The sequence below is a fragment of the Ornithodoros turicata genome, unplaced genomic scaffold, assembly GCF_037126465.1.
Source record: "Ornithodoros turicata isolate Travis unplaced genomic scaffold, ASM3712646v1 ctg00000895.1, whole genome shotgun sequence".
NCBI classification, from domain to species: domain Eukaryota; kingdom Metazoa; phylum Arthropoda; class Arachnida; order Ixodida; family Argasidae; genus Ornithodoros; species Ornithodoros turicata.
Window position 1 is genome coordinate 89,440 of NW_026999412.1, and position 26,042 is coordinate 115,481.

Genomic DNA, 26,042 nt, shown 5'->3' on the forward strand with positions numbered 1-26,042 from the left:
TGTGAATTTTCCTATTGTATGAGCTCTATGGGGAGTTGAGGAGAGCTGGAGAAATTTGCTTGCGTCGCATAGGCGACGGCACACTTAACCCTAGCGCAGGAGCTCGTGGCCTGCTTCCATGCCATCGCCGCCTTGCGTCGAGGCCGGGGTGGCGACAGCAGGTCCATGGTACGCGGATGCGCTCGGGGGAATCGGCGCAGCAGGATGGACCACCTGCTGTGTGGTGTCACCTATCGTTCTCGCCTAACAGGCGCACCAACAGCGCGTGTGCGTTACCTACCACACTTTATCGAATGCGGGTTTGCGGACGTTCGAGCTTGAGGGGCACAATATTATGACATAATTTTGAGGCCTACGCAAAGGCAAACACTGTAGGCTCACCCACGTTTCGCTCTGAGCGTTCTGTTCACTATGACATGTGTCTAACTTTTTTTTTTAATTTCATGGTGGCGATGAAAGATTGTGTGAACGTTTGTGAACGATTGTGAAACGTATTTGTGTGAATGCAAATACCAAATAGGCACACCGGTATTTTTACTGGTATACTTCTTCATCATCGAACTGAATGGTGTCTGGAGCTATGTGGGCTCCCTGCTGGACACCTGCAGCTCCATTTCTTTCAAGCTTCAGCGTAAGTGTGAAGACGTGTCTTGAACGTTCGACGCTCTGCCATGAGCGTCACTGTTTCCTTCATTTCACATCAGCGTGAGAACGGTTTAATAGCGGTTGACGATACCGCTGTCTTTTAAAAATGCGCAGAGGGCTGTCATCATTACTTTCACTTGTTGCTGTTTGCAGCGCCAGTAACCAAATAGTTTGCAGAAGCTCAAAGGTCGGAAGTCAAGCGTGTCAAGCACAGCGTGAACTCGTTTTCTGTGAGTTTCGTAAAACGCACACACCATGATTATGTCAAGTGTGTCTTCCGAAGTGTTGCATGTGCGGCATCACGAAGTTCATATAAGTTTCGTTCTGTAGAGTGTTGCCCTTCAATAAAGCTGACCAAGGGGGATTCTGTGGATGGCTGTTTGCAGAGGCCTCTCCAGGCGTCTTGGGACGAGGCTGTCAAATTGGGATCGATGAAAGAGAGACAATCAGTAGGTCGGAGGGACGAGTTCCATAGTTCTCTGGATGGGATGGTCGTCGTTTTCCTTAGATAGGCTTTGGAGTCAGCATTCAAGTAAGGTATGGCGCTGAGCTTGGTCTTGCTTAGAGCTTCCTTGGTTGTTTTGTCTGCTGCTTCATTCCATGATATACCACAGTGGGATGGAATCCACTGCAGTTTTATACTGTGGCCTGACCGTGTGGCATCGCTGAGGGTGGTGAGAATTTTGTACACCATATAATTCAAATCACTTCTTTTGATGATGGCTTCTAAGGAGGACTTTGGTTATTGCTTATTGATATTGCATATTTGCTTTGAATATACCGTGCATTTGAATATACTGGTATACTGATTTTCTTATGGCTGAAATGTCTGCCAGATATGGAAATAGGAGCTCCAGCAACCAACAGAAATGAAACAAATAAATTCACATGTTCACCCTCGATCTGCCACTGTCTTGCACTGATATCGCGCCATGCCTGCAAGACTGACAGAAGGGCATAAAATTGCCATAATTGAAATCGCAAGGTCAGGTATGTCCCAGCGACAATTTTCCGTTGGCTACCCGCTGTCTGGTCGACACAGTTAAAAGGATCTGCAGGGCCTTTCGGAATCAGAAGCGAGAAGCGGATGCTCCCCGGTGCAGTGCCCGCTCAACAACCCAGTTGGAAGACAATTGGATTGCTGCTGCAATTGTGGACGATCCGTTCCTAACAGCCCGCGAAGTTAGAGACGAGCTGGACCTCACCACTAGTGAGACCACGGTGCGAAGGCTACTGCATGCAGTCGACCTCAAGAGCCGTGTTGTAGTGCAAAAACCGGTGCTCCATGCCTAACACCGACAAACGCGTCTCTGCTTCGTAACGACTCAAGAGGATTTGACAGCCCAGGACTGGCGGAACGTCGTCTTCAGCGACGAGTCTAGCTTTTGTACGCGGTGGTACCACTCGAAGGGAGTCTAGCGCACAGACTCTTTCCGGTAAGTCATATTCGCCTTGCGCTCACACTGCATGTCTTTTATAAACAGTGTGATACGTCATTGCAGATACTGCGAGCGCTACGTATGGACGTCCGCGCCAGCGTGTGAACAAGCGTCAACGTCTAGGGCGTGATCAGCTATGCAGGCCTGGGGCCGCTTCGCCGGATAGAGGGAACACAAACAGCAGCAAGATACTGCGACATGTCCTGGAAGGGCCCTTTCCTGACGGCCTCTACAGATTTGAACGGAATGGTGCCTCTGTTCACGCAGCTGGTGCCACCTGCGAGGTTCTTGACGGGTATGCCATCATGCAGCTCGAGTGGCTAAGCTGGAGCCCAGATCTCAGTAATATTGACAACGTATGGGGAGTCATGAACGCTGAATAGTCCAGGCGCCCCGGGCAGAACATCGTCCAAGGGGACAAGCTGTGGGGACCATCGTCCAAGGGGACCAGACGCCATCCTCGAAGAATGGGAGCGCCTAAGGGCACACCCGACGCACGTGAGCTCCTTCTACGAAAGTCTCCCTGAGAGAATGGGGATTGTGAAAGAAAACTCGGGTGGACCGACTCGCTTTTGACAAATAAAAAGTGAAAAGAAATGGGAAAAGTATTTCCAATAAATCACTTTCTAGGGTAATATGTGCAGTTATCATTCTTCGTCAGCATCAACATTACTAACTGAAAAGACCCCTTGTCGCATAATTGAGGTGCATCGTGTCTTTCTCTGAGCTTTTCTCAGCGCAAGAAAATATATTCCCGTACAGTGGCATGTTATCCCAGTGCCGCACATCAAGCATCACTTCGTTGCCGGAGCGCGCCTTGGTGGAGAGACTTGCGCCGCAGAGTAGACAGCTGAACAGGTGATCCGTGCGTGCTTGCCGAGTCTCCGTTGAGAAAGGGGTGGGGGGGCTTGTACCAGGGTCCCAGAGTCTCCATCCCAGCTCACCCCAGCATCGACGCAAGGCAGCGCTGGCATGTAAACAGGCCACGCGCTCCCCTCCGGCGCTATGGCTAAGGGTGGCGACGCCTGTACCACCGGCTGGAGTTGGTGGAAAGAGCCTTGGGGTGGTTCCTAACGCACCTGGCTGGTTTGCTGGATCAGCTGGGTCACGGCTTCCACCTCATCAACTTCATGCCCGTCTGGCCAAAGTTCCCTGATGGGCTTCTGGCGCTATGAGTCTGTGACAGTGTGCGGTAAATCGGGGCTAACGGGACCAGGGGCCCTGTCGCACCAAGCTAAGAAAAACCGAAGCTGGGAATAAAGCTAGGAGCAACATGCTCCGAGTTCATAAGATTCCCACCAGTTATCCTGCAAAGGCTTGCCTATGTGCTCCTCATACCAAATCGGCGAATATTCGTTGACTGTGAGTACCGTGTATTCACACGGGCTTGTTTTCTGACGACGCAGCGACTTAAGGAACGAGAGGGTAAATGATAAGGCGCTGAGGTTACGCCCTTCTGGAATGCCTACACAGATAGTATTCCAACGTGCGGTCAGCTTAGCGGCTGGGGAAAACGTTCACGCTGCGGTTGGAGGTTGCAGCATTAATTTTACGTGCACGGCGTTTGGTACCCAATGGACGAAAGAAAGCGAAACTTGGTGGCACTCGCTGTTCTCACAGACGTCAGTGAATGCTGCCATGAAAAGAAGCGGTTAAGAAAGATATGGACGAAAGAATGGGTGCTGAGGAAAGAGTATGGTCTGCAAAATAGCCTTCTACGGGAGGTACCAGACGAGCACCCATGTGCCTACCACAAGGTTTTGAGAAAGGATGCGGCCACTTTTGAATACATTCTGCTCCGCATAGCAAAGCGCATCAGGAGAGCAGAGACGAATATGCGCGGGACAGTATACTAGCAGTGATCGTCTTTCCGTAACCTTCCGTAATCTGGCAACAGGTGCGTTTGAATTATGTGCCCTTGAACGTGCCTCTAAATGCATAAAGCGTTCGTAATTAAGAGTGAGCGGGAAAGAGCGTAGGAGAGAGTGCTATGAAAGCTGTGTGTCGTCGCTTTCTACCGGGGCTCCACAGCATTCTCAAATCATGTTGAGTGTGGTGTAAAGCAGAAACTGCAGTGGCTTAAGGCTCGCACCTTTTGGACACACTAAATACAGCTTCACCGCATAGCACGCACTGCGCCAACCATTGCCGCGAATGATAGGGTTCTCACTTCTGATTCAAGGACAGAGCGACTGGGGCGTACGCCTTTTTGTGTCAGTTTGGATATATGGATATATGGTTTGACACAAAAAGGCGTACGCCCTCCTCTCTCTTCGAATCAGAAGCGATAACCCTATCGTTCGTGGCCAAGGTTGGTGTGCTATGCTGTGAATCTGTTTTTAGTGTGTCCGTGATGTTCTGTCTTTAGAGTGCAGAAATGGAATGGTTGAGGTTCAATCTCCGCCTCTGGTTCCTTCATGATTTTTTTGCGGACGATCTATCGAACGGATTTTTGTTCTGAAAACGGCTTTGGTATCTGGTGACGGAAGAGATGAGATGTTCTCATTGGAGCAACTTCGTAGCTTTTATAATTAAAAAGTTAATTATTGAAAGTTAATTAAGACATTGCCTTGGGAGTCTGTTAATGGCCCCCTAGGGAGTGCCCTTCAGCATATGCTATATTGCAATTGATTTCATCTCGGAAAAAGTGATTGATATATTTTTAAAAAATCTGTTCACACTTAGCGTGGACACCCTGTATATATATATACAGGGTGTTCCATTTAAGATTGACTTCACCTTTAAAAAATAATGAATCTCGCAGAAGAATGAAACCAAGTGCATAGTTTTACCAGTGACCTGGAGCATTTAATAGTATTTTTTGACGCGCAATGAACTGATTAATTAATTAATTTAATTTTCGAACTTTTTAATTAGGAGGATCACACCGGAGATGTCAACTGTGAAGTTGTGGGCGTTGACATGAGAAAGCGAATGCAGTGTGAAGCAACTCTCTAGCCCATACGAGTCTTTTTTTCCCGGGCCAGCAGAAAGGGCCAGGAGTTCCGAAACTACGACGGAATCAGTTTCCGTCGCGCGAAAAGAGCGCTTGATTGCAGCGCTTTCTCACGGCCGCTTGACGAACAAGCATTGATGCCGTCCGTTCCGCCTATGCGGTTATCTGTTACGGGTGCGGGGACACCAGCGAGGTCACTGCGGCGCTCACTGCGGCGCGACGGAAACTGATTCCGTCGTGGTTTCGGAACTCCGGGCCCTTTCTGCTGGCCCGGGAAAAAAAGACTCGTATGGGCTATAGTGTTGCAACACACTGCATTCGCTTTCTCATGTCAACGCAGACAACTTCACAGTTGACATCTCCGGTGTGATCCTCCTAATTAAAAAGTTAGAAAATTAAATTAATTAATTAATCAGTTAATTGCGCGACAAAAAATACTATTAAATGCTCCAGGTCACTGGTAACACTATGCACTTGGTTTCATTCTTCTGCGATGATTCATTATTTTTTAAAGGTGGGGTCAATCTTAAATGGAACACCCTGTATATTGATTGTTTGTTATTTGTGTTTTAACTGTCCGAAACAGCAAGGGCATTTCGTTTTCTCAATCAATTTCAACAGACAACACATTTCCCTCCTAGAACGAAAGTAGCTGGGGAAAATTTTCTTTTATGCGCAAATTCTCGCCCACCTTAATTACACCGTCACGTAATATAGAACAACACACATGGTTGACAGAATGTAAAATCTACGTTGAATACAGTTGAACAATGTGAAACGTGAATTGAGAACATGAATTTCACGCAGATTTTACGTGAAATTTCAACATGCGAATTGTAATGCAGGAATTCAACGCTGATTCAACACTCATATACCAGCAGTGGAATGGAGCACGTTATGACAACGTTGATAGTTACGCTGGAATTTAACGTAACCGGAAACGTAGAACGAACAACGTTGTTTCTGCACAAGTTTTACTTCATGATTTCACATGCAAAGTGCACAAGTAGAAATCACGTTGATTTATCATACGTAAAGCAACTGCATTATCCAATCCAATCCCATCGAGGATCCAATTCAAGTCAGTTCCTTTCAAAGCGGAATCGGGGGAAGCTGCACCAGACGCTATTCTCCTCAGATCGTAACCGCCATTAACTGATGCTGGCGTTTCAAGTTTATTTCGCTTTTGCGGCTCCTTCTTCTTTGTTTCGTGGCTTGTTTTGGTTTCGAACCGGGTTGTGCTGGTGACTGTGGTATCGGTAAGCACAGGTTTCACTCACACTGCTGGGATATACGAATCGGTTATGACGGTTACGACGGGCTCTCTACTACCAGGAAGGTGACTCAGAGATTATCGCCGCTGCTAGCAAGTCCAGTGTGTGCGGTTTATGTGATTCGTAGAAAGCGCAGGTATGTGCACGTCGGATTTGAGTTCATAATTTTGTTTACATTTGTAGAGTGTGCAAATAGGGCCACTATTACATGGTGGGCTCCCGAATTATTTTTCCCCGTTGTTGGCCGTTTCAAATTCGTGTGATAATTATCGTCACTTGTATTTCAGGACAGAGAGCGATGCGTGAAAGAAAGGCAGATGTTGAGCAAAGGGCGAGCCTGTACACAGATGTAACGTACGTTTTCTCTTAGCTGTTCGAATTGATCTTTTGTTTTGTTTGTGTTCACTTTTATGCAGGTGTAGTCGCAAAGAAAGAAGACCTTGTCTGTGGTGTCGTTTTTTTTTGTTTTTTTTTTGTCCCCTAGTCTCGAGTTTTGTAAGTTATGGATCATTTTCTTGTTATTTTCGTTTCGCAACTACTCATCCTCTCGCATTTCGGAGCCAATGAAATCTTGCTTACCTCCTGTAGAGGAAATCTGTCCTGGGCTTTAAAGGTGCACCTTGTAAAGTTGCAACTGGGGCTTTAAAGGCTCGAATGCTGACGCCTCGAAGACGATGATAACCGACGTGATAACGAAGATGCTGTCTCACAATATATCCGTCTTTTTATGGGATGACAGACCTCTTTGCTCTCTAGGGAGCAGAATATATCTTTCGCTTGAATGCGTGTACATCCATTTTATGATATGCATGTGTTCTCCCTGAAGATCAGATCTGACAGAACAATACATGTGTTACGTAAAAAGGCATGAGAAATGATCGCCAAGTAAGGAAAGAAAGCTGCGTACGCCAGCACGCATGCTGAACCAAGTGAGAGCCCTCCAGTTACTGATTGCTGTCCTGGTAGATTAAGCCTCATGATTACACGTCGAGCCACAGAGAATAAACTACGTCGTAAACTAGAGTTCACGTTCGCGCGTTCAGCATGAGCGTTGTCAGTTCATAGATCCGCTAGCGTTATTGCAGGTACAGCTCGAAGCATAGTTAACTTGAACGCGCCTCCGACCTGCGGGGCTGGAGGAGATCCAGCATAGCGTCGGTTAAAGAAATGAAGGGAAAGAGTGTTTCGACTGTCCCTCTTGTGCTGTGGGGGTGTCTGCCTTGCCATGAGCTGTTGACTCGGCATTGCATTACCATCAGTTGTTGCTATGATCGCGATGTTTGTTTGGGCTTGTGACAGTAATGTAGAGGTGTATGTTGGCCGATATCGTAAGGTGCAATGCTGGTATCTCATTGATATGACGTCTCTATGATGCCCGACAGATCGATTGGCTAGCACAGATTGTCATCATTACAGGTCAAATCAGTTCTTTCCTAATTCATTGTGAATCCAACAAATTTGTCACTAGAGTCCGTGCAGCCTTATTTGGATTATCACCACTCTGAAAATGTCCCACTCAGCGAACGCGGCCGCCTTCGCGTGCATCAGTGAGATAACGGCATCGCATCCTTGCGATATTTGCCAGCATAGACCTCTATATAATCGCCGCACAACCAAACAAATGTCCCAATGATAACGGCTGATGCTAGTGCGATGCCGAGTCAACGGCTCATGGCAAGGCGGACATGCCCACAGCACAACTGGGACAGTCGAAACACTCTTTCCCTTTATTTCTCGTAAGCGCCGCTATGGTGGCTCTCTCCCCGCTCCCTACAGAGCCGCTTCTGGGGAGAGTTTGGTCATTTGGAGGAGCCTAACTTGAAGCGCGTCATGCGAGGTCATGGCTAAGCGACCAACCTCGCCGACCTCTATTGTTGTCCCGTCGACAGCCGGTCGCCAACGCCACATTGATGCTGATCGTTGCTTACGATGCAAGGAGGGAAGACACGTGCGTACATCGTCCTTCGAAAGCCCTTCGTCCTTGAACTCTTTCAGTTTGGCAACACAGCCCCCCTTATCACAGACGGCTGCGGGTCATGAGCCGGTTATTCCTGTAGATTACATTAATTGCGACAACAAAGCTGTCAACCAGCATCGCAATGGCGGCCTCCAGATGGCTGATAAGCAGCTTCTGCTTGGATTCAGGCCTTTTGGGCGGCGCGACGATGACTCTGACGTCAAAATAGGCTCCAAACAAGAGGCGGCAAAAGATCAAAGAATGGCCGAATTCTCGCTACAAATGGCTATGGCTCCCTAGGTCGGAGGTGCGTTCAAGTTAACGCTGCTTCTAGCTGTACTTGGTTCCTGCCACTGTGGAATAGTTGGACTATTAACAGGATGGACACCGTGGACTACTAACAGGATGAAAGGCGCCTTCGGGAACTATGCTTCGAGGTCGACACAGAAGCCCTAAATCTAACTAAAACAACAACAATTTTACTCTGGGGCAATATTTTTGTTTTAATTTTATGGGCATTTTGCGTACTATTTGCCTTCAAACACCTCCTCGGTGTCGGCGCGCCCAGCCTCTGTTCCGCGTGTGTTGTGCGTGGTGACCTCCATCACGTCCTCCTGGTCTGCACAGAGTACGATCGCGAGCGCGCCCTCATGGAAACTGCTCTCCAACGCGTCGATCAACGCCAGTTCGACTTCAAAATACTCGGGCCATGGTCCGACCTTTCACATCTGATGCAAGGCCTACGAGCTGTTGCTGAGTTCCTCTCCAGCACATGACTAATGAACGAACTCTAATAGGACACCTTTCCATCATCATCACTTTCTCATCCCTTTCACAAGCGCAATGGGGCCGTGTAGCGCCATAACGACGCAGATTTACGATCATCCCATTTGTGTGTGTGTGTGTGTATTTGAACCTTTTTGCACAAAATAATTTCTTATGGAGGGGTCTTTTGTTTGGTCTGCTTTTGTTTAAAAACCATGTCATTGTGTAAAATTGTATACATAGGTGTAGGTCGCATTCATAGTTTGTTTAGGACTTCTGTATGTTAACAAATGCATACTTAATTAATGACATTCTGCAGATCGCTAGATCATTGTGTTTTCGTCGGTATCTCAAAACAAATTAAAATGGCAGTTGTGTCACTGTGCCTTAAAGTGCGCCTCTGTCCTTCAAATTCGCTTTCAGTATCCTAATTTACTGTGAATTGGTACGAACGAGAAAAATACACACACATCCCCATTTTTGCTTTAATCACATCACATCACATCACGGAGCGAAAACTGAGGGATGACATTGAAAATGCAAGAAGAATGTCATGTCATGCCGAGGATCCCAAACGGTATGAAATCAACAACCTTTAGAGACATAGAGAGCGGGCAGACCCTCCTGTTGGCAGAACCAAGCTTGCTGCAGCCCTAGCAAATTTAGAAGGAACAGAAAGGCTTAGTACAATAGAAATAGCAATTCAGGCACTTCTGATACTTGATTACTAAAATTTATTGCTTTAAGTAGTTTCTATGTTGTACGCCACTTTAACAATGTGTTAATTATTGAATGTTTCGTGAAACATTTACCTGACTGCACTTTTGCCAGTTTATTGAGCTGCTACCAAACTGGTTTTTGCTGCTCCAAACCGGCATTTTCGTTGCTCTGATTTCTGCTCCAAAACCGCAAAGCCCAATCACACCCCTGAATGTGGCATTGGCCCCTTGGCCAATGGATTATAAAAGAACGGTCGACGTTTCGACAGTGCCACTATCGAAACGTCGACCGTTCTTTTATAATCTATGTTCTAAATTACCCATTAAATAAATCAGTTTTTGTTAACTTTCCTGTAATCTGTCGACCACGTCTTATTATTTTACTTTTATTCGACTTCGCAGCCCTCTGATACATTAACCTCTTTAACCTATATATACATATATATTTTATATACAGGGTGTCCCACCGAAAAAGGGCCAGGGGCTAAAGAAAAAACGAAGTGCTCTACACAAGTGGAACCAACTGTACGTGCTTGGCAGTTGTGTGGTCTATCCAAAAATATTTTTTCATCTCCCCTTGTCAATTAATTAGCGGTAATTAATTTTCTGACTTTTTAATTATCGGTTTTAGCAGATGTCAATGAGCAAGTTGTAGTGCATGTCGAAAAAGACCCAACTGAAGTGGTTCGAGGTGGCTATGGCTTGTGGTTTCGTTTTTTCCCGGGTTTAAAAGTTGGTTTCAGATGCCGGGCGGACCGCAGATCGCTGCCCACAATCCGGCACCCGCGCGACGATTCCAGCGCCCTCCGGCGTACACGGACCTTGAGATTAGCGCTTGGAGACCACCCTTGGGCCACGTCACACAAGAGGAAGATATTTCACCTGTTTCACGGCACACCAATCAGAGAGCACTGCAATCGTCGCGCGCGGGCGCCGAATTATGGGGAGCGATCTGTGGTGCGTGCAGCTTCTGAAACCAATTTTTAACCCCGGGAAAAAACGAAACCACAAGCCATAGCAACCTCGAACCACTTCAGTTGCGTCTTTTTCGACATGTACTACAACTTCCTCATTGACAGCTGAGAGCTAAAACCGATAATTAAAAAGTTAAAAATTAATTACCTCTAATTAATTGACAAGGGGCGATGAAAAAATGTTTTTGGATAGACCACACAACTGCCAAGCACGTACAGTTGGTTCCATTTGTGTAGAACACTCCGTTTTATCTTTAGCCCCTGGTCCTTTTTCGGTGGGACAACCTGTATAGATGTGTGCATGAGAGCTTCTGGTAAAATGTTACACTGAACAATTATAAATGGTGGTAAATTTTATTAAATTGAGCAGTCATACAAACAGCGGCTTAAATAATGAAAGCCACCGAAATATCACATTGCAAGAGCTGGCATAAACAGCCTCTACTGATACTGCCCCTTGTGTATCACGCAGTAAAAAAAGTATTGAAAATTCAAATCGGGTAAGACTGAGCAGCAACATAGATGACGTCCACCAAGATATCACTTCAGTTGAATGGGCGTAAACAATACCTGTTGATACTGAGTCATTCCAGATCAAACTTCCCACTGGTGTTGCTCGACCAACGTCGATTTTCGAATAAAAAATATACGATGTTGGGACACGCGTAAATGTGCACTAGAACTTTTTTTTTTCCCCAACGCAGCTTGTAGAACGGCCGTAGGGCGGGATGGAATGTCGGCTCCGGACCAAAAACCAAGGCGCGCTTTGGTGCTTGTGGAGGGAATACGGATGCAAATAAATAAAAAATTCGAACTAGGTCATTTTAAGGAAGGATAGTTTCATCTCTGACAGCTTCCTACCTCAAGCAATCAGCGGATTAAAACTTACTGGACAAGTAAATTCAGCGCACATAGTGTCAAGTCCGGATTTTTTTTTCCTTAACAACGATTATATTTTTATGTGCTAGTAAAGTACCAATGCATTGCACAGAAAAATATTTTAGGTCATGTGACAAACTGGAAGAATTGGACAAATGCGAAGTTGGCCCTTTGAGCAAATATCCGCTAATTCGGCGTGTACAAAAGGGCAATGGTGGACGAGCTATCAGTCCGAATTTACCACCGAGGTACTCATCGTTATCCCGGCTACCAATACTAAAAGTACCTCCAGGGTGTTTTTTGTTTATCGCGCGTGATGAATTTTTAAAGTTCACATAATACTAGAAATATGGAATGGCGCGGAGCAATACTTACGCGACAAGCGTCGTCGTCACAGGTTGCCTTTTCGGGTGTTTCTTTTTCTTTTTTATTTTCTTTTTTCTTTTTTTTTTACTGTCGAAAGAATGAACACACCAAACACAAGCTTTCACTTGTAACAGGCAACATTTGCAGATTACCAGTCCTGTAGCATTTCGTGCGGCAATGGTTTGCACCAAGGGAATCCGTTGATGGTCACAAGCATAAGCGGCTTAGATCTTTTTCGTGGTGCTTGGGAGGGGTCAGCTGTGTCCTTCTGGTCATTGCACCGTAATGTACGACGTAATAATAATGGTAACAGTCCCGTGATGTTACACGTAAGGTGTGTCAGCCTATTTTTGTGATGACATGTGCCACGTGCCTCAGAGTAGGACAGGCGATAATCTGGACAACCTAGCGTTGTCTTGACGTGCGTCGGATATCTCCGACACACGGTGCTAGAAGCAATGTTTGCCTTCCCCACATTGCTACTTTCCTCGGCTGGGTCGAACCCGGGATCTTGAGCTAAGCAAGTCAGCACAACACGTTACCGTTAGAATGTCGCCGATATGTTTTGTTTGGTACGCAAGATAAGACAGGAGATCTGGCGGACCTTCACTGATGTGTTTGGGGTCACACATGCCCGACTACCTCACACGGAAGTGTACGTCGTATGATTTGGGGAAATGCTTTCCCGATCTGGTGGCTAGCTTGTTCTCCTTTTGTACGTGGGGCAAGCTTGTCCAACGACACTGCTGCCCTCACATCACGTATTGCGGCTCCCTAGATTTGCACGATTGGATCGGAAAAGTGCACTGCAACGCGTGGCGCGTTCGTGATATCTTTACCCTGCAACTCGAGGAGCAATTCCTTATACCATCAAGATCTCGGCGAGGCTCGAAAGATATCACCAGAGTTTGTGAGTACCACTGCCAATTATAAGGGCGCAAATATCCTCTCGTCTTGGCTTCGAGGAACTGTGCTAATCCATTTTCTGTCCATAACAAGAAAATAAAGGGCACCATGATGATTTCCGTGAATTTTTCTGGAAGGGTGCCATCACTGGGTCTCGTCCCTGGCAACCGTGTTTGCCCAACCTGCCACACACGGTGCCTCAGGTTTCAAGAGGAGGGTATGGCTGTGCAACCTGTACCTGAAGCATCTTTCACATCAGAGAGTGCCCACCATGATGAGCCTCTGTCGCTGTTGAATGCCTCACTGCAGGAACGGGGTGCAATACCAGCGAGAAGTAAGAGGCCGATGGCCCGACGACAAATGTACGCAAGAAAAATGTTAATACTAATGAGTTTGCAAACGCGCAGTCTATCATGGCCAAAGGGCTGGAAGTACCAGTTGCCACAGACATTACGAGAAGCTCCTGCACGAACTGAAGAAAAAATATGACGTCCTGTTGCTAAAAAGTATGCATTATTTACACTGGCGCCTGGAAAGAATGGTTCGCAAGGCCCGGTAATTCAAGGCCACAAAAGGAGATCTGAAGTCAAATAAGAGCACTACTCAAACGACCCACGGTTGTAAGACCAGAAAGGCGCAATAAGGGCTTAAGTATTGTATAACGTCCGCAGTATGTCCCAGGAAATAGAGTGGAAATAATGCCGTGAGTTCCTCCACTCTGCAACTGAGTTGTTTGTTTATGGTTATGGGCTGTCATGGCTATGGTTATGGTTTATGGGCTGAGTTAAGGTTTATCGTTAATGATACTATTCTTCCGACAGTTAAAAAAAAACAGTCGAAAGGGCAACCTGTGACGGATAACCTGTGATGGAACCTTGCTAACGATACTACTTCTACGTATACCGAAGTTGGTGTACTATTTATTGTGCCACCTTAGAGCATCGTAGGTATAGGACCAACGGGCACTGGGGGGCCGAGTAAAACCTCGTCCTTGGTCCTTATTCCTTCTTTCCCGTTGCTCACCGATCACTAGTCGATACTTGCTGATGACGTCCGTAGTCAACTGCTTCCATTATCGTAAACAGGTTTATTTACAAACATATATTACATATATATTATAGAACATTATTAAACATATATATTTATAGAAATATACATAGATGACAGGCTCGAGTCGACCGACCTCCGAGCAGAGCGTGCGTGACCGGTAGTCAGGAAAAAGTCCGCTCATTGTTCTCGCGTCCCCTTTTATTGGCATCATCACCCACCTGTCCTCTCCGTTTAGACAGAGGATACCTTAGTACTATACACACTGTCTGGCCTTGTCTGGGCCTTCCCTAAATCCGCCAAGGCCAGTCTGCCCTTGTCCGGCGCCAGTCATCAATAAGCCCGCGGCCATACGCGCATATACCTTGAGCATTAGTTTGTCCCAGTGTCGCGGTCGCAGACACTTCGCAGGAAGAGCGTCTATTCAATGGGGATGCAGAGGAAATGGGCTGACTATTTGCTAGCCTTGGTATGCCGGTGTTGCTTCTAGCTACATAGTGAAACCAAGAAGTATGCGTACAACCAGGAAATAAAGGCTCGAAATGAAAGTTTGAAAGGGGAATTAACCTCCATCGCGTGGCAAGGTACACGTTTACAGGTCGTCAAACACGATAGAAATTTCAGCACGACAAATCACATTCGAGATTTCCCCGTCTCCCACTCGCGAACGGCTCATCGCTCGCGGCTCTGAAGTGTGGCTTTCTCGATCGTTTGACCAGGGCCCTCCAACACATATTTCTTTCAGTCACATCAAAAACTGTATATTTCCCAACTCGGTCGATTTAAAACGGAATTACTTTAATTTTCTTTTTTCTGTCGCTGTGTAGTTGGAGGATACGTTCAAAGATACTCCTCTGGAACCATGGTACGCGAGGGGGATCATTAACCGGAGTCTATATCCCACTGTTCATCTCTCCGATGCCCTCCGCCTAGTTCTTCTCTACAAGTATGGAGGAGCCTACATGGATATTGATATCGTCGATCTCAAGCCTCTCACTGGTCTCAAGAATTGCATCTCGGAATCACATCAGGTAAACAATGAGCATTAAATCGATGGTCGCACTCGTAAACCAATCTTTGAAACCGATCGGCTGCTATGTTCTGCATCGGCCGACAGACAGCCCTTTTAATGCGTTAGCATTAAAAGGGCTCGCTAGGCAAGAATCGCGGCACAGCCTGTCTGTAGCCACGGCGGGGCGCGGTGAGCCGAGAGGGAAGGAGAAGGCGCGTGGAGAGTGCGACGCGGCCACGGTCGGTGGGGCAGCTGTGGTGGTCAACACGTTTATGACGTTCAGACGTGTCTTGCATGGGGTGCGCCATGGGTTATGAAAGCTGTGCGAAGCAGCGGAGGCGAAAGAAGGCTGCGATACGGCGCCGCACAGCTGAGTCGAAGTAACCTAGGAAGGTTCGTTTCGCTGTGAATGCTGTCTTGCGTTAGCGCCGTGTAGGGTCGTGTGATGGGTTGTGTAGCGTAGAGAAGGGTCGTGTGAACGGGAGAGGTGTACCTCAAAATAAAGTGATCGAAATCTCCGCTTCAAACCCTGCTGCAAACTGTCTCATTCAAAATCTTATGAAATTATCATTTAACCTATTGGACATCTTGCACACAAGGCTCATTCAGTGAGCATGGAAATTCTCATTCTCGATAGATGATTTGGGACAAAAATCACATTGAAAATGGCACAATGAGTCTTAATGAGAAATCACAGTAAGTGTTGATGAGATGTAATGAAAAGCGGTGGCTTAAAACACATTGAATTTCCCCGTCATGTCCCATTGAACTAATGAGCCACAGCAGCAAATCTTTCTTATTGGAATGGTTCTCCATTTCCGTTTGCCAGTAGGTTTTTTTTGCGTTATAGTCACATGAGATGTGCAGAGGTTTCCAATTAGTGCAAATGATGTCCCACAAAAATGTATTAGACCCAATGTGACTTGGAAATTTACTGGCTCAAGGCACTACGCATTGTATTCTATCACGGCACATATTCCAGCTGGGTGTAATATTTTCACTCGCACTGTGCCTTCACAGATGCGCAATGTTTAGATAGTAATACTGTCGTGCATCAAATAGTTATAAATAGGAAATCTAAAAGATGTAATTGGCAGTTAGCAGTAACTGAAGGCACAAACTCTTTTACTCCTGCTCCTTTTCCGGGGAGCACCTCATGAAGCGCCACAATGCAGTGTAATCGAACACTAGAGAAGTGGTTGCGAGAAGTCATTGTACAGAACTAAGAGGCAAACAAATTTGAAGGTATCTCGGACGGAGCAAAGTGTGAAGCATATAAATCAAAACACCTCAGCCTGGCCCATTCACGTGATGATAAATGGGTTGCAGCAAACTCTGAGGCAGAAGCACAAGCTTTTAACTGTGGTAAAGAAAAGCCCGACATGAACACCCTCCTCGGACTCTGTAGATGATGCAAATGATATTTTCAGCGGTGTGACGTGGAAGACCAAGTCAGGACGCATCGTTAAAAGCAGATTTATTGGACTATGCAGCTGTGTCGACTCCGTAGCTCTGCCTCCCATCCAAAACAATGTTGCGTATCACGGTTTCTACGGATGTAGTTGGTGCTACCATGGAGGAGAGTACCATGCCTTAGCCATGTACCCTATCACCACTAACACCGCAAGAGAATGGACTGATGAAGCAGCAGTGAGAGAGATACAGCAGTCATTAGAGGACAACCACCCCGTCTGCGGATCTAAAAGACCAGCTGCACTTATAAACATGCCACATTTTGAAATAATACCTGCATTTGTTCCGCATTATATGCACACGGTGTTCTTGGGCGTTGTACAAACTGTCACAGGTATTTTATTTATTTATTTATATGCCTCAAATGCCAAGAGGCATTCCATGAGGGGGGTTAACAGACAAAAGAGGTTACAAATAGTAACAGAAACGAACATGAGACAAATAGCACGCAAACAGTTAAGAAACAAATCATACAACATTCCACACTGCTTCACAAAATGTTCGTGAGATGCTGAAGCAACAACATTCGCAGGGAGGGCATTCCACTCACGAATGGATGTTTGCATTGGGGAGTAATAAAAGTAATTAGTGTAATCAAAAGGCTGCTTACAGTTTACATAAATGATCAACTACGCTTGAGGAGTGATGAGCCATTTGCAAATACTGAGACCCATGATGGAAAAGTTTATACATGAATGAGAGTCTCCGTATTTTTCTTCGATTTTCTAAGAGAGGGATGAGTTGCATTTTTTTTTGAAATCTGTGATACTCTGCCTGTCATATTTGTCATAAAACGGACAGCTTTGTTCTGAATGGACTCAAGCTCATCAATGAGGTACTTGTGATAGGGACTCCATATCAGCGACGCGTACTCTAATTTAGAGCGTACGAGTGTCTGATAGGCTAGCAATTTAACAGTGGGTGAAGCTAAATACGACTATCTCCGTACGAAACCCAATACCTGATTACCTTTATGACATATTTCTGCGATATGATTGTTCCAGGTCAGGTCGTTCGTAAGGTGCACACCTAGGTATTTAAAACTAGCTACATTTTCAATTACTTTACTATTTTAGTGGTAGTCATACAAAATTCGGTACGTGGCTGTCCGAAGCCAAAGAAGCATTCTGCAGGGTGTTTATTTTTATTCGTCACAAAATTATTATTAGAAAACTAGCAGAGCACAATAGTTGCCGTTTTTGCAGTTGAGCAATATGGACAGGTGAACATTCTCTGGAACAATGTATAACTACAAGATCACTAATTATTAATTAACTCTTCAATTATGGGATTTCGCATAAAAGCGAGAAAACAGAAAGGAATATAAAAAAACATGAGAAGCGCTCCTGTGTTGCAATATATTCAACGATGAATTTCGCTCTGCAGATAAGACGAAACAAGTAATACGCACTTTGCAAGCGCAGCAATGATGCGACCTTCGCCTTGTCCTGGTCGATGAGCGGTCTATCTGGCCAGCAGATTAACTCCTGCATCAATCAGCTTCATCGCTCCCAAGCACGCGGCCCTCTCACGTGGATTGCATGTCGCTCTGTCTGCGCTAGAAAAAGGTTTAGTTGATGTTTCGGCTCCTTTGCATAGCGAAATTTTCTTCCTTCTTTGTTTTCTCTGTTTTCTTCGAGCGGATGTTCTCATGGCCATATACCTCAACTGGAAAAACTGCATCGATTTTGCTCTACTAGTTTTTAATAAAACTTCAAAAATTATAATAATGAATAATAATCGTAATAAAACTGTAATAAAAATTGAGAAAAATAAAATTGAATACCCTGTATGTTTGCAAGAAAGAAACACTCACCACCATTAACAGAAGAATGATGACTCCACCAAGCTCTTTATCAAAACCAACAAGGGACTTCAGTGAATATCGCTTTAGGCAATGGTCAAATGACACGTTTCGTGCCGCACCCTGTATGCACTCACGCTTGAGGTATATGCATTTACATTGGCAGTCACTCAAAGCCAACGCGCATTGAATAAAAACATCGAATACACAAATAGCTTTAAAAAATTGATGTGAGGTGAGGAAAATTTCGAAAAAAAATTGAATTGAGGTGAGGAAGAGTCTCAAAAATTCCTTTGAGGTGAGGTGAGGTCAGGAAAATTTCGAAAAACATTTTTGAGGTGAGGCGAGGACAATTTTTCAATAAAAAATTGAGGTGAGGTGAGGTGAGGAAAAATTCTCAAAATTTTTTTGAGGTGAATTGAGGTGAGGAAACTTTTTCTCCCAGAAAATTGAGGTGAGGGCGAGGCTAGTGAGGACAAACGCCCACCTCTGCGAGTCCTGCGTATTGCTATGCACGCCTCCTGGGGAAAAGAATATTCTCTTTCACTCTCATGCATTACAAAAATAGATTAAAACGTAAGTACTTTAAAACTCGTCAGTTGATTAGTTTGTGCCCATAGAAGTGTGTAGGAATTCAACCTCGTTTCGAATAGAAGATACTTTAAATTGGAATGATTGACTTGGGGGTGTATTCAATGCACCAACTTGCACTATCCCTCGAATGTGTCTTCTACCATATGCACGGAGCAGTCTTACCCGCAGAAGATGCTTGCTCACATTAATTAATTTGAGGCAATGATCATGATGGTTCGATGCTAAACCAATTGCCCATTTTGTTCTTCTTCTGTCAAGGGGATCTTCACTGCACGACACGTCGGTTCAGGTTGCTTCAAGTGGAAATCATTGTTTCTCATTGTCACCCAATGGACCAATTTCTTGATTTGGTTCTTGATTTCTTGTGAATCTTCTTCACCACAACACCTGTTAGAGCGCTGAAACATGAAGCTAGCTTTCCCTCAACACCTCTCATTACTTCAATGAGAAATACTTGCGTTATTCTCATGAAATGAATTGGTGCCCCAGTTCCCATTGAAAGGTTCTGGGCCCTATAGGTCACTCGACCATCAGTTTCACGCCATGCAGGCGTTTCTGCGATTTTGCGCAGACTCCAAGTTGGTGGACACAGTGTGACTGACAGTGTGTGTGGACTAGAGATGCGAAGCCCCGGAAAAAAAACGAAAATTTTTGGGAAAAAAGTTTTTTTTGTTTTTTTCTCGTCTCCGGAAAAATTGCCCAAAATTTTCAGGCGACAAAATTCAAAAATGTAAATTTTCGTGCCTTCGATGCGTTCTATGCGTTCTAACCCGCCAACAGTACCTTGGGTGCCTCTAATCCGCCAACAACCACCAACTTAGAGCTCCGTCTGGCTGCTCCAAGCGATCGCCGTCGCGTTCACATAATGTCGGAGTTCTGGTCGGAGTGGACGGGTTGTTCCAATTACCTATCGCTGAGTAGACAGCAGTCTCATGGGATGCTCTGCTCTGCATTTATGCGAAGAGGGTGAACACTACTAAAGTTTCTAGCTCATTGTATGCTGTGGCTTGGCCGGCAATGCTTTGACTCAGCAGTCACAGCGTTTGTTTCCGTTTTTTCCAATCTTTCGGGAAAAAAACAAAAAAAAAACGGTATTTTTTTAGAGCGATTCAAATTTTCCGGAAATTTTGCATCTCTAGTGTGGACAGCGTGTGTGGACAGTGTGTGTGAGTGACTAACTGAGTGTCTTTGTCACTCATTGGTTTTATTGTAGATAGCCATTTGTGTTTTCCTAAGTGATTTGGAGTAGCCGGCTCTGGTAGCGAGTGCCTATTTCTCAATTTTTTTCTTTTCTTATCAACTCAACTGCATCACTGAAAGTCATTGTTTCTCATTGGAGAAATCAGTTCCTGGTTTCCTATGGTTTCCTTCTTCACCACAACATCTGCTGAAGCGCTCAAACATAAAGTCAGCTTTCTCACAACACCTCTCATTACTTCGATGAGAAATAAGCGCTTTATTCACATTAAATGAATTGGGGCATACATTCTCATTGAAATTGCCCCGGGCGCTGAATGAGGTCGAGCCTACTTCTCCAGCAGGGTACTGCTGTTAATAAATGTTATCTGACTATAAGGTGCACAGTCGCGCGCGGGAAACTGCCAACGGCGAACTGAGATTAACTTTGACTAACCGTATCAGAAACTGACCAACACGCTGCGCTCCGTCATGTCCGCCCTGCTAAGCCTAACGGCTGCTAAATTGTGGCTTTTGTTCGCTAATACGACTTGGACAGACATCGAAGACCCGTGAATCTAAGTAGATGAATTGTGATGTTATGTTCTTAAACACAGCGTATAATTTTACGAAGCAGTCGAACGTGTTTTTTTTTCTTTGCTTCGAGAACATTAATTTCGAGATCGGGGATTTTGCGACTGGGAATATCGAGCTCCTCCAAAGGGGAGCTCCCAAAGGGGTTATGGTCGTAGCTACTCTTGAGCCACTAAACTTTCAATTCTAAGTCGAAAATCTACTTGGCAAATTTTTTCGTCCGAAAAGTGCTTAAATATTGAATGCAGGAATCTCAAATATAAGCACTGCCTCAGCAGGTGCTAAACCTCCGGCAGCATAACGTCACTCTTTAACCGGGGGAGTTGGAGGAAGAAGGTGCCGTCCATCATCTGTATTGGTCCATAGACGAAAGCGTACTCGGCGATAGTAATGCATTCTGGACAGGTCCGGAACACACGTCGTAGCAAACATCAACGGACCTTAAAATGCCACTCCGGACTCGGAAAGCAGTGTTTATTTTACTTAGACCATGAAAAGAAGGTGCCTCAAGAATTCTTTACGCGAAATTTCAATCACGTGTTCGTAAACATTTGAATGTTTACGAACGCTGTGCATTTCTGTCAATCTGTGAAGATCCTGCAGAACCTCCACATGTTTTGATGACGCAACAAGCGAGTGACGTAATCATAAGCCCACAAATTGCAATGATATCATGCTCTGGAGAGGGCACTCGTCTCCTAGCAGCGACGCCGGCGTTCGGGGAGGGTAACGTGTTGGAGAAGCCATGTGAGGCTGATCGAAAGAGGGGAAAATGTGAGAGATGTGTTCTCCCCCTTTTGTTTTTTGTCCAAGGTCGGAGCGGTTTGATGATATGTCACGTGGGCCTCCGCTAAGGGAGTGCAAGAAGTGAGCCTCCCGGAAGACGCGAAGAGCAGCAACGTTGCGCTCCGTCGGAGCATAACATGGTGTGAGAGTTCTCGAAAATCAGAATTAATTGCCTGTAGCTCTCGCCTCATGTAGAGCCAAAGTATTTTGTAGGAATGTAAAGTAAGACAAAAAGATTGCAGCAACATAATTGGTAGGATTCTGAAGACACGAAATTTAGTCCGTAGTAGCACTTCAAGGCTAACTGCGATCGTTATCAGCGGCCAAACCCTGCGTAAACAACGTGCTTTCTGTTTCTGTGCGCCGTTTTGGAAGCCTTTCGAACAGGGTAATTATTTGTATCCGATAATCTCACAGTAAAATTCAGTTTTGTACATAAGGCCTCGTACTGTTGTTCACCTTCAAAGATGTGATGACAACCTCGCGTAAAGACGCGCTGAGCTGATGCGTTGTACTTAAACGAAGGAAAAATGTGCTACCTTGGTCGGCGAAAGAAGCACCGTATAGTTTATGCTGGCAAAATACGGCGTTCACTTGGCTTTATGCCGACGGGAATACGTAAGTCGGCAGGTGTTAGAACGACATGTAAACAGTCTCGGAGAAGTTATAGCTGTGTCATGTAATAAACTTGTGAACCCTGGGTGGTATATGGGCTGAGTTACCAACCTGCATATGCTGTTACCGAAAGATGGTGCTGTAATCGAGGAGGTAAACACTCCCGTTATAGCCTTCCGCGAGGAGCCATTGAGATATTATAGGAAAACTCTAGAAAACGGAATTTGCCCGCTCCCAATGGGCTCCTCCTATGCCAGCCTGTGACCGCCCGCCCGCACCCATCTTTTAGCATGGACAGTGTTAGTTGTCGAGTTACTCTCTCCTAAATACAGCGAAGCTGCTTCGTTTGCGAGCAACCCTTCGAAGTCACGTGTCATGACGGCGAAACGGGCGGATGGAGGGAGAGAGGGGAGGACGATGGTCAGCGGTGGAATCGAGGCAAGCTCTGTACATTCTGTTGCGTACGTACGGCCCTTCTCGGTGCGTGTAGAATAGTGCTGTCGGCATCGCAACTGTTGTGGCTAATTCCTTATCTACGAGATGGTGTACGGCACCGACAGACCCTTCCTTGTCAGAGGCAGAAATGAGCATGTTACCACCTATGGTGTGTTGAAGCAGCGATATGGAGTGCTGTGTTCGGGTAATAAAGAAGCCGCAACGGATGTAACAAGTCCTTACGGGAACGAAAACAATTCGAAGAAGACACCTTAAGCTGTCACCTTCCAGCTGTTCTGAGAACCAGCGGTATAACCACGATGATGCAAACCGAGACCATCCGCAATTCCCTACTTCGGTCTCTCGAGTTCACGTAATAATGAAGCGACGTACAAACAACCACACACAAGCAAGTGACGCGTGTAAAATACAGGGTGTCCCAGCTAAATGCAAACATATATTTTTAAAAGATATATATATATCATTTTTTTCGAGATGAAGTCGGTTTCAATGAAGTATATGCTGAAGGGCACTCCCTAAGAGGGCACCAGCAAACTCCTAATGCAATGGCCTAATTAACTTTGAATAATTAACTTTTTTAATGTGAAAGCTACGCATTTGTCCCAATGAGAACATCTGGTCCGTTTGGTCACCTGATACCGTAGTCGTTTTAAGAACAAAAATCCGTTCGATAGATCGTCCGCAAAAATATTCGTGGAGGAACGCCATTTTTTGCTTTATTTTGTATATTTCGCATCTTCGGAGACGCGTCTTTCCTTCACTCCCGATGTGAGATGGTGAAGCAGCACGGTACAGATCACTGTACTGGAGTACAGATCACCACTAGAATTTTGTGGCAAAGTGACGGTCCATGTCCAATTACACCCTAAACGGGCCCTGCTGGAGATGTACGTCATTGCAGGTCGGGGGACGAGTCCCCTCGGGAGAGACTGATTTGGGCCCCATGTAACCTCACTCAACGGCATTTACGCTGTCACAGGCAACGTGTGCCAACCTCTTCATGACCAGTTTCCCACAGCCTTCAAGCTTGACCAGCTTCACACGTAGGAGAGGCGGTACACATCGACGTGCAGCCAGCAGCGACTCTAAAGTTTTTGAAGAGTCGCACTGTGCCGTTGGCGTTGGGAGCATCAGTTGAGGTGGAGCTAGATAGGCTCCAGCAGCAGACCGCTCGTCTACCCAACGTTACCCCCCCCCCCCCCAGCAACGAATACCGAAACCAGTGTCATCATCAGCTTGAGGTACACCACTGGCTACAGTAAGAAAATGAGATGGTAAGCCTCGTCTCTGCGGCGACTACCGCGGCACTGTAAATGCTGTAGTCGCTAAGTCAGCCTACCCTCTTCCAACCGTCGATGACATGCTCGCTCTCGTCCAAGGTTGAAAAATATTCTCAAAGATTGACCTGCATCAAGCATACCAACAGTTAACAGTTGATCGCTCCGCGTCGGAACTGTTCACGGTCAATACGACACGTTTACCACTTCGTGTGTCCGTAACCCCACTCATATGTCAGAGATACATGGACACTTTGCTGTCTGGGCTAGCCGGGGTGGGGGCTTTTTAGACGACAGGTGATTTTGGGCGGTGCTCTGGAAGAGCACCGCAGCAGTCTTCGCGAAGTACTTCAACGGTTCAGCAAAGCTAGATAAAATGCGCGCCTTGACAAATGTCTATTCTGCGTTACTGAACTGGAATACTTAGGGTACCGCATAAATGCTGCTGAATAATCCCGACAAAGGGAAGGTTAAGGCCATCACCGATGCCCCCGTACAGCGTAACAAGAAGGAGCTACAGTCTTTCTTGGGGCTACTCAGCTTCTACGATTGTTTCATCAAGGACGGAGCGGCGGTGGCAGAACCACTATATCGCCTGCTAGATAAGGACACACCGTGAAAATGGGAACCTCAGCAGCAAGAGTCTCTGGACGAGCTCAAGCGACTGCTTGTAACTGCCCCAACCCTGGCACACTTCGATCCCTCTTTACCGCTTAATCTGTCATGCGACGCCTCACCCTACGGAGGGGGAGCAGTATTGGCAGTATTGGAATTAGGCCCATCTTGATCAAGAGGGTCTAGCAATCGTATATGGAGTAAAACATTTTCATTACTTCATCGCTGGCCGACAAGTGACAATTATGACGAACTACAAACTGCTACTTTTAATCATGAGCCCAAACAAACAGATTCCAGCAACGCTATCACCACGCATGATACTTTGGTGCCTGTTATTGAGTGCGTATGATTATATATACTACTATATCGGCCAGGTGGCCAGCATCAAAATGCCGATTCTCCAATCGCCTTCCGCTCCCCAGTGTTCACGACCGGGAGACGTCCGCAGGTGACGTGTTGATGCTGGAAGCTATTGACTGTGACCCTCTCAATGCCAAGCACATTGCTAGACTCACTCAACGGGACGCTGTGTTTTCACTGGTACTGCAAGGAGTCCAAACTGGAGATTTTTCACAGTGGAAAGACGAAGCTTTCAAGCCGTACAAGCGACACAGCAGTGAATTGTTATTGTAATTTGCCGCGGTTGGGTTATTTCGGGATCTCGGGTCGTCATACTAAGGCAGGACCACAAGTTTGGTTCTCAAAATGCTGCATGCGAACGACCCGGAAGCCTCGGCAATGAAAAGTGCGGTCAGAGGTGATTTCTGCTGTCCTGGACTGGATCGCGACTTTGAGCTAACAGCGAAGAGGTTTAACAAAAGCCAAACGTACGCGATATCTGCTTCTGCTGTGATAGACTTCAAATTCAAGCACGGACAGCCTCCGTGGCACACACTGCACATAGATTTCGCGGGTCTATTGGACGGGACCTGCTACCTGTAGTAGTAGATGCGTTCACGAAGTGGCTGGAAGTACGAAGAATGAAAAGCACAACTTTCGCCAGCATCCCCGGCGAGTTGCGCAAATTGTTCGCAGCGTTTGGCGTTCCTCAGGCTGTTGTTTCCGACAACGCACCGAACTTTGTATCTGTGGAGATGGCGCAATTCCACCAACGAGACGGGGGAAAAAACAGGACATGACTGTGTCGGGGATGACTCACAAGACACTGGCGGAACTCTTGTTTGGGCGTCGTCTCACGACTCCACTGAATCTCCTTCATCCAGAAGAGGAGTCCGTCACCCCACAGCACGGTGATGCAGGTTCATCCGCATCAAGTTATAAGGTTTGACAGGCCGTATACATCAGTACCTTCGGCAGGGATCGTCGTTGGGTGTGGGCCGTAATTCAACAACGCACGGGTCGGTGTTCTTTTGCGCTCAGGACCAGCGACGGAAAGATTCATCGGCGCCATGTTGAGTACATAAAAGTTCGACTCAAAACGCCGGGAGAGCAAGATGCACCCGAGCCTCATGGTATAACTGCTGCTACCCTTCTCCTGTTTCCGCACGAAGGGAACGATCACACCGGCGAAGGACAGTCGCAGTCCGCTAAACTAAGGTCCAATAGCAGGACCCAGTACACCAATCCTGCTCTAGCATCCAGCCGAGGAGAGCAAGCGCAAATGCAGGACGACGACAACGTTCAACGTCATGATTCCTGCCCTACTTCTTCCACCCAAGCAACTGGAAACCACTGACGTCCCGGGCGTCA

General features: G+C 46.2%; 1 protein-coding gene across 1 annotated transcript in view; it reads left to right on the top strand.

Annotated features, from left to right (window-relative positions):
- The window catches only part of LOC135375576 (lactosylceramide 4-alpha-galactosyltransferase-like), a 58,612-nt gene that overhangs the window by 27,887 nt on the left and 4,683 nt on the right, over positions 1-26,042 (top strand). The window contains exon 3 of the mRNA XM_064608256.1: positions 14,755-14,958. Coding sequence (XP_064464326.1) covers positions 14,755-14,958 — 204 coding nt within the window. The remainder of the gene's footprint in view (positions 1-14,754; positions 14,959-26,042) is intronic.